The following is a 10,000-nucleotide window of genomic DNA, read 5'->3' on the forward strand; positions in this document are numbered from 1 at the left end:
CACACACCATCCCTCATGTCTGAACGCTCGGTGGTTGTTTCCTTAACGACGCCTCCTTCACTTTAGGCAGCGTCTGTGTAAGAAAGCGTGCTGCAGTAAATCCAGCTCCCTTCTCTTTCCCATGATGCACCCTGTCCTTCTCACCTCAGCGTTAATTAGTGATAGTTGATCATTAATAGTTCCTCCACCTGTTTAGAGTAAAGTAGCATGCTGTGTTTAGTCTGTGTTAATTATTCAGCAGTATATATATCGTCGTGTTAACGTGCACTAGTCAGAAACCTGTAGTATCTGGTTAGCATTAGCTTGACGTAAGTGAAGAAGCGTGTTAATCACAAACAGGAAGTAGCATGTTAATCACAAACAAACAGGAAGAAGCGTGTTAATCACAAACAAACAGGAAGAAGCGTGTTAATCACAAACAGGAAGAAGCGTGTTAATCACAAACAAACAGGAAGAAGCGTGTTAATCACAAACAGGAAGAAGCGTGTTAATCAGACAGTATTAATGACTTTAGCGTTAATAATCGTAGTGAATATTACACGCAGATTTACACGGATTGTTAGCACCGAGTATTTAGCCCGCGTTAACGATGTCGTACTGAGTAAGACGTCCGAATTGTTTCGATAATATTTATTGGTAGTAACTCGTGGTGATGGCGGCTAACGGCGGGTCTGTAGCTAGCCGTATTTAGTCGGAACGAAACGGGACTTACTTCAGGAGTCAAAGCGTTAAACGTTAGCATCGTGTAGCTTGTAGTATTACGCTAGTGTTAATTTACTAGTAAACAGTTGCGTTAATTTTCCGGAGTAAAAAAAGCTGGAAGTCTTTTGTTCGTATTAATCACAACGATCAGATCAGTCGGTGTTAATCAGAGCGCTAAGTAGCTCGTAGCATTTAGCTAGTATTCATTATAACGTAGAAGAATTTCCTCAGTTGTAGTTAGCAGGATGTAGTTAGTACTAGTTAGTACTAGTTAGTACTAGTTTCTGCTTATTAGTAGTAACAATTAGTCACAATGATGCTGCATTCGACTGTTAATGTGACCTCAGAGTACAGGAAGCGATGTGGACTCAAAATGGCCGCCGGCGTCAGTTGTAACGTTTAAAGGAGCTGCAGCGTGTTGGTGAAGCAGAACAGACAGATTAATGACTACGCTTCACAAACCTTATGACGATATGATTAAAGTGTTCACAGGAGTTTGGTGTAAAAGCTCCTGCACTCGTGGTGTCTCAGCCACAGCGCTAATATTCATGCTAATCTGTTTTCCCTATAGCTGTGTTTATTACATCTCATATTACATCAAAGCAGGAAGCAAAAAAAAAACCCATCACCAAAAACCAGACCATCTACACACACACACACACACACACACACACGATTTTACTGTGCATCACTGAGCGCTGATGAAACCGCTTCCTGTGGATGTTGTGCAACACTTTGAGGTACATACATGCATGTGTGTGTGTGTATGTGCATGTGTGTGTATGTGTGCGTTTGTGTGTGTGTGTGTGTGTATGTATGTAAAAAGGAGGAAACAGCTGGGTGTGTGTACGAATTCACACTGTGGTAAGAAAGTCAGCATCATGTTTGAATTTAGTGATGCATGTGTGCGTGCGTTTGTGTGTGCGTGTGTGTGCGTGTGTGTGTCTGTTTGTGTGTTTGGGTGTGTGTGAGAGAGAATGCACATGCAGGCAGTGAACAGGTCAGACCAGAAAAATCACTCACTCTCACTCGCACGAATTCCCAGCAGTGCAGATCAACACTTTAGTCACACACTAATACAGACACTGACTGCTGCTACTACGGCCTCAGCTGTGTGTGTGTGTGTGTGTGTGTGTGTGTGTGTACACATCTGTTTAATTTCTTGTGTTTAATTGAAACACAGCAGCCCTCACTGTTTTGTATGTATACACTGTGTGTGTGTGTGTGTGTGTGTGTGTGTACTATATGCTTATGTTAAGTATGTCTGGTGAGTCCACAGTGTATTTGTATTGTGTGTATGTACAAGTGTGTGTAGTTAGTGTGTAGAGAATGTGACTGCAGTGTGTGTGTGTGTATGTACAAGTGTGTGTAAAGTGTGTAGAGAATGTGACTGCAGTGTGTGTGTGTATGTACAAGTGTGTGTAGTTAGTGTGTAGAGAATGTGACTGCAGTGTGTGTGTATGTACAGGTGCGTGTAGAGAATGTGACTGCAGTGTGTGTGTATGTACAGGTGTGTGTAGTGTGTGTGTAGAGAATGTGACTGCAGTGTGTGTGTATGTACAGGTGCGTGTAGAGAATGTGTAGAGAATGTGACTGCAGTGTGTGTGTATGTACAGGTGCGTGTAGTTAGTGTGTAGAGAATGTGACTGCAGTGTGTGTGTATGTACAGGTGTGTAGAGAATGTGACTGCAGTGTGTGTGTATGTACAGGTGTGTGTAGTTAGCGTGTAGAGAATGTGACTGCAGTGTGTGTGTGTGTATGTACAGGTGCGTGTAGAGAATGTGTAGAGAATGTGACTGCAGTGTGCGTGTGTATGTACAGGTGCGTGTAGTGTGTGTGTAGAGAATGTGACTGCAGTGTGTGTGTGTATGTACAGGTGTGTAGAGAATGTGACTGCAGTGTGTGTGTGTATGTACAGGTGTGTAGAGAATGTGACTGCAGTGTGTGTGTAGTGTGTGTGTAGAGAATGTGACTGCAGTGTGTGTGTATGTACAGGTGTGTAGAGAATGTGACTGCAGTGTGTGTGTAGAGAATGTGACTGCAGTGTGTGTGTAGAGAATGTGACTGCAGTGTGTGTGTGTATGTACAGGTGTGTAGAGTATGTGACTGCAGTGTGTGTGTAGTGTGTGTGTAGAGAATGTGACTGCAGTGTGTGTGTATGTACAGGTGTGTAGAGAATGTGACTGCAGTGTGTGTGTGTATGTACAGGTGTGTAGAGTATGTGACTGCAGTGTGTGTGTGTATGTACAGGTGTGTAGAGAATGTGACTGCAGTGTGTGTGTAGTGTGCAGATGTACATACACAGAGTGTAGCCTAATGTGTATGATGTGTATATTACATATAGTTTGTGTGTGTATATGTGAGATATAAAATAAGTCTAGATTACATGACGAGTATAGTCTGTGTGTGTGTGTGTGTGTGTGTGTGTGTGCGCACAGTATGTATGGTGTCTAGTGAGTTTTATGCACAGTATAATGGTGTGTGTCTGTAGTGGGCAAATACATTATAATGTGTATAGTGTATGTACAGTATGTGTACAATGTGTATATGTAGTACAGTGTGTAGCATGCAGTGTGTGTGTATAAACACACACACACAAACATGTTTATAGTGTTTATATACAATAGTGTGTGTAGTATGCATAGTGTGTGTGTGTGTGTGTGTATAGTATAATGTGTAGTGTTTATACACAATTGTGTGTGTGTGTGAATATATAGTGTGAACAGTATGTGTAGTGTGTGTGTGTGTGTATGTGGTATAGTTTGAACAGTATGTATAGTGCGTGTGTGTGTGTGTGTGTGAGAGATATAGTTTGAACAGTATGTATAGTGTATTACATCTCTGTGTGTGTGTGTGTGTATGTGGTATAGTTTGAACAGTATGTATAGTGCGTGTGTGTGAGAGATATAGTTTGAACAGTATGTATAGTGTATTACATCTCTGTGTGTGTGTGTGTATGTGGTATAGTTTGAACAGTATGTATAGTGTGTGTGTGTGTGTGTGTGTGTGGTATAGTTTAAACAGTATGCATAGTGTATTACATCTGTGTGTATCTAGTGTTTCCTTTAAATATCCTGAATATGTGTTGAGTTTTTATATATAATGTGTGTGTAGTGTTTAATGTGTGATATAACACCATCTGTACTGTATGTAAAATGTACATGTCTGTGTAGTGTGTATAAGAGTGTGTAGTGTTTTGTTTGTGTATGTTGTGTGACTGTACAGTGCATGTAGTGTGTAGACAGTGTGCAGGTATTGTGTAGTCACAGATCCATACCCGAGTATTGTGTGTGTTTATCACGTCTGTGTGTAGTGTACAGAGTGTGTAGTATGATGTGTAGTGTGTGTGCTTTCTTCTTGCCATCGTCCAGCTGGGTTCTAAACTGTGTTTGTGTGTGTGTGTGCGTGTGTGTGTGTGAGAGAGTGAGCGAGAATGTGTGTGTGTGTGTGTGTGTGTATGAGAGTGAGAATGTGTGTGTGTGTGTGAGAGAGAGAATGTGTGTGTGTGTGAGAGAGAGAGAGAATGTGTGTGTGTGTGTGTGTGTGTGTATGAGAGAGAGAATGTGTGTGTGTGTGTGTATGAGAGAGAGAGAGAGAGAGAGAGAATGTGTGTGTGTCTCACCCAGTAGCAGTAGTTTAACCTCTCTCGCTGCTTTCTCTCCATCGTCCCGCAGATTCCGGTCTATTCTGCGGCTCCTCTCCACCGCCGCCTTGTCCTCGGTACTCAGCGTGCAGCCCATCCTCACTCTCACTCTCACTCACTCACACACACACACACACACACACACTCTCTCTTTCTCTCTCTCTCCCTCTAACACACTCTCTTACACACACTCACACACACACTATACACCATCCAAGGCTTCTTCTCCCCGACAACAACCCGACACACACTCTCTCACACACACACTCTCACACACACGCCCTTGTCCGAGTCCACACGGCTGTGTGTATATAATACGCGGTATAAACCGGGTCTAAGTGTGTGCAGTACCGCAGTGTGTAATCCTGAGAGGGTTGGAGTGTGTTTACAGCCCGTTAAAGCGCGTAAACGCGGTTCAGTCCAACAGTAAAGCGATCAAAGTGGAACCCAGACGACTAACTGTTCCTCCATCCGCCCGTTTCTGCTTCCTGCTCTCGCATACAAGGTTGCCAGGGTGGTTTGAATCTATCCAGGCAAAAAACATGCACAGAAACCTGTGTGAGATTAATTCACAAACTATTTCACTGTTTTACCCCAAAGTGCTGTTTGCATTATCACTGACTTTGGAAATAAAAAACGTGTTGACACTTTATTTAGTGGTGTAAAGTTTATATTCACACTAAATCTGGGGCGGATATAAACATCAAGCCTTTTTATTATAAAACGTGTTTCTGTTTAAAAATATATAAATAAATTACTTATGAGTAGTTTTTAACTGCATTAAACCTTCTTTAATATAAATACTGTATTAGAAAACAATAAAACTTTGAATTATTATTTACTTTAATGGTTTGTGTCCCAACGTGGAAGCTTTCCGATCTCCAACCTGGCAACCCTGGCTCTCACACGTACACGGCAGCTCGTGCACGAGCTCGTGCCCCTCGAACGCGCCCCTTTTCTCTCTTTTGTTTTCTGCGTGACTTTCTCTTTATCTAAGCAACAAAAGGAAAATGTATAATAATATGTTAACATTACTGATATACTGATGGACTGTCTGAAGCAAATAAGTTTAAAAAGAAGAATAATGATTAAAAACGAAACAGGAAAAGACGCCGAAATGACGTCATTGCCAAGGGGCATCTTACAAAATGTCGTTGTTGACAGAGGGCGTGACCTGTTGCCTTGGCGACCGGTAGCCCCGATACTGCAAATAGAGCTCCGGTTAGTGGGGACTTGTGTAAAGGACTTTCTTAAAGGACTAGTGTAAAGGTCTAGTGTAAAGGACTTGTGTAAAGGACTCGTGTAAAGGACTCGTGTAAAGGACTTGTGTAAAGGTCTTTTGTAAAGGACTAGTGTAAAGGACTTGTGTAAAGGACTAGTGTAAAGGACTTGTGTAAAGGACTAGTGTAAAGGACTTGTGTAAAGGACTTGTGTAAAGGACTAGTGTAAAGGACTTGTGTAAAGGACTTGTGTAAAGGACTAGTGTAAAGGACTTGTGTAAAGGACTTGTGTAAAGGACTAGTGTAAAGGACTAGTGTAAAGGACTTGTGTAAAGGACTAGTGTAAAGGACTTGTGTAAAGGACTAGTGTAAAGGACTAGTGTAAAGGACTTGTGTAAAGGACTAGTGTAAAGGACTTGTGTAAAGGACTAGTGTAAAGGACTTGTGTAAAGGACTAGTGTAAAGGTCTTTTGTAAAGGACTTGTGTAAAGGACTAGTGTAAAGGACTTGTGTAAAGGACTAGTGTAAAGGACTTGTGTAAAGGACTTGTGTAAAGGACTTGGAAGTATCATGGAAACCGGCAAGTAAACACACACACACACACACACACACACACACACACACACACACACACACACACACACACACACAGCTCGCAGTTACAGTTACACTCTGTCTCTGCTCGTATGCAAATCAAACATAAAACAAATGTAAATGACCTTTAGAATGTTTGTATTATCAACAGATGACTGAACAGAGTAGAGATCACACTCTGTCATGATACAGTTATTGTCTTAGGTTCAATCCTCCAGTCTCATGGTGACAGAAAAAACTAACACACACACACACACACACACACACACACACACACACACACACACACACACACACACACACACACACACACACACACAAGCACACGCACACACAGTTGAAGTAACTGAAGAAAACATCCAAACTTAAGAGTGATGATGTGGAAGAACTCTGATACTTCCTGTTCTCACTTACACTACAGCAGCTATAAATAAAATGTTACTTCCCCAGTCTCTCTGTATTCCCTCTATTGAAATTACACACACACACACACACACACACACACACACACACACACACACACACACACACACACACACACACACACACACTCTCTCTCTCTCTCTCTCACCCACACATAGACACCCACTCTCACTCTCTACTCTTAACATTATAGTTAAATTCATGAATAACGAATTATAATAAAGCTGGTGTTCAGTCAACACTACAGGAGTTCAACAGAGGTGTTAATTCTACGGTGTTGCCATTAGTTTAACATTAAATGTTCTGATTAAACCATGCTGCAAGTGTTTATTCATAACTTGTTCAACACTGTGTTTACTGTGTTTATTGCTCATTACAGATGTTAATTCTTTTGTCGTCACATATGTCAGGTTTAATGTTATAACTGAGTGTTAATAATTGAAAGAGAGAGAGAGAGAGAGAGAGAGAGAGAGAGAGAGAGGATCAATACTGCCATCATGTGTTTAATAAAGGAAACACACTGAATTACAGCTGAAGTGAAATCTGTTGAAAATGTACTGAATTTGTCAAATCAGTCATCAGGATTGTTTACTTGATAATCCTGGGCCAGTTGTTCAAAGGTAAGCTGATCGGATTTTGGTTATCGGATTGGATCAAATCTTGAAAATGGGTTGTTCAAAAGGGAAAGAAGGAATCTGAAATCCGATTAGATTACGAAATCCAATCCTAGTTTTAATCTGGATCAAACCTTCAGTTTGTGTTGTTCAAAACTTGTCAGTGGGATCTGGATAACTTTGATCCAAAAAAAAAAAACAGGATTATCCCGATCCCAAAAGGGGGAGGATTTCAAGGTGGATTCCAGGAGGAAAATGTAGTAAAACTTTAAAATGGGTCAAATAATACCGTACATTTGTATCATTTAGTGTTTATACTTTTATAAAACTTCAAAACAAAAATTATGAACCGCCTCCTAAAGGCAGAGCGTGGAAACGCTGCTCTCTCGTCCTCAGAGGAAAAAGAACCCTGAACGTTCTTTATATTGTTAACTATCGGACATTTTATTTTTTTAAGACGTTTTCAAAATATCCACGATGTATTTATTAATGTATATTTATTTTTTATGACTCAGATGAGGGGTCATAAAAGAAATTATGAATAGAAGTGGATGTTTGTTATTTTTGGGTTTTGTCTCAAAATAAAAAACTCTTACAGTGACCCCATGTTGGCTCTTCTCCCTGTTCTTTACATAGCTGGTAGCCCACGTTGTGATGTTGTCCCATTTAGAGCACAGATAATCCGGATTTGGTCATCTTGAAAACGGTGTATGTGGATCAGGGTGAAACAATCCAATGTTGCTTTGAAAAACCGGCATAAAAGTAAGGCGGATTAGCTGATCCTGAATAGGGAAAAATGGGATTTCCAAATTAAATTTTTTGAACAACTGGACCACAGAGATAACGTGCACCATTCCGTCTGAACACCCAACACGTTAAGGAGTTCTGGTGTTAGGTATTACTGTGGTGACTCAGTGAGTAGAACTTAAACACTTACACACTCGTTATGGATTACGGTTCTGACGTGCGATTATGTCTCTTATCTGCTTCCTAAAGACTGCTTTACTTTGACCCCTGCATCAGATCTTTAACATGTGGAATAAAGTAATACTGAATTGATTACGACTGTAATGAGGATGGTGTTTATCGTCAGTGGAGAGAGACGCTGGTGTTGATATACAGTACAAACTTCGCAGACATGCCGGTGTTTATTATGTCGCTTTGTTGAAGCCAACATTCTGTTTTCCTATTTAAGCTTAGATAAAAACTTACCAAGAGTAACTCCTCCTAGAGCTTTTGACCCACATGCACCAAATTTGGATATGTTATAGAACCTGGTCTGAAGTTTTATGCTATTACTTTTCTAAGCAATCCGAGTACCGGTACTTCCAGTACTTCTGGTACCGGGTCTCAAAGTGGCCTTTTTTCCCATAAACTCCCATTATAAACTTTGGAGGTTTATAAAGAAAGCTTTTTGAACTCTCTACACCAAACTCGGCCAGCACCTTTAGGGTGATACTCTGAACAAAGGTTTAAATTGGTGTACCGACTGGCCTTTCGGTTGTCCCACAGCTCCGCCCCCAAAATATGCAAAATCAAAAAACTTTTTACAACATGGACATGTGACATATCAAAACACTCAGAACAATGAGGGGAACTTCCTCAAGAGTATTCAGATGACCTCACATGCTCGTCTCCACTTACCTCTAAATGTTTTGGCACCCTAGCTTTCTGTCCACTTGCCTCCAAAGGTAACACTAATAATCGCTTATGTCCACTCGCCTCCAAAAAGCACCGGCCTTCGCGAATACTTCGTCAAAGCCAACATCAAAGTTTGTCACGAGGATCTTTACAAATCTAGTTGTGATATTGTTTTATTGTTTTATTAAGAAAGTCTGACAAAAGAGTCTTAATTTTTGTTATGTAACCAATGCCTGCAGTGTTTGTTTACCTCTTACATCATTAAATAAACACTCACGTCATTTCTTCTAGTTTTAAAAACACCTAAATTGCTAAAACAGACTTACATATTATTATTCACACCTGAACAGCAGTGCTTCGGTTAATTCTCACAGCGAATAAACACCGACAGAGCCAATATAATGTTAAAGGTGTTAAAACAAACACCTTTAGTGCTGAAGGAACTTTTACTATTGGAAAAAAACAAAAATGTTTACAGTATTCGGTCAACGTGTGCAGTGTTAGGTGAGACGCAACTCTTACGGTATCACATTAACATCTACACATTGGGTTACGTTATTAAACAAACACCCTCAGTTCATTTGAGCAGTATTAAATACACACCCATAAACATCTACAGTAGTCTCTTAGGCCTAATAAACACCTGTTGGTGGTTTTGGAGTGTTGAACTAACACAGTTATATATTTTGGTTCATTCTTCCAGTATTAAACTGAATAAACAACAACAGTTATGAGTTTAATCTTACAGTGTTGAATCAACACCCACAGGTGCAGATGAACTCTTACCATGACAGAAAAGAAATAGTTCATTCATTCATTCATTCATCTTCTACCGCTTATCCGAACTTCTCGGGTCACGGGGAGCCTGTGCCTATCTCAGGCGTCATCGGGCATCGAGGCAGGATACACCCTGGACGGAGTGCCAACCCATCACAGGGCACACACACACTCTCATTCACTCACACACTCACACACTACGGACAATTTCCGGACTCAAACACTACGGACAACCCTGGAGGTGTGAGGCGAACGTGATAACCACTAAGCCACCGGGCCCCCCCCCCCCCCCCCAAAAAAAAAAGAAATAGTTATAATGTGAAATTTATCTTTATGAGTTAATGTATTAAACAGTTTGGGTGTTAATTTAATACTACTTTAAACAC

General features: G+C 40.7%; 1 protein-coding gene across 2 annotated transcripts in view; it reads right to left on the reverse strand.

The window, feature by feature from the left end:
- Positions 1–10,000, reverse strand: part of gnai1 (guanine nucleotide binding protein (G protein), alpha inhibiting activity polypeptide 1) — a 29,984-nt gene that overhangs the window by 10,390 nt on the left and 9,594 nt on the right. The window contains exons 1-2 of one of the 2 annotated variants that reach the window (XM_027160782.2): positions 5,188–5,325; positions 4,325–4,870 (exon numbers count right to left, since the gene is read on the reverse strand). In XM_027160782.2, the coding sequence (XP_027016583.1) occupies positions 4,325–4,442 (118 nt within the window). In that variant the 5' untranslated portion in view covers positions 4,443–4,870; positions 5,188–5,325. Of the gene's footprint in view, positions 1–4,324; positions 4,871–5,187; positions 5,326–10,000 lie in introns of those variants that run through there. The other variant, XM_047803754.1, reaches the window with a different exon arrangement.

This window comes from Tachysurus fulvidraco, chromosome 19 (genome assembly GCF_022655615.1).
Source record: "Tachysurus fulvidraco isolate hzauxx_2018 chromosome 19, HZAU_PFXX_2.0, whole genome shotgun sequence".
NCBI classification, from domain to species: domain Eukaryota; kingdom Metazoa; phylum Chordata; class Actinopteri; order Siluriformes; family Bagridae; genus Tachysurus; species Tachysurus fulvidraco.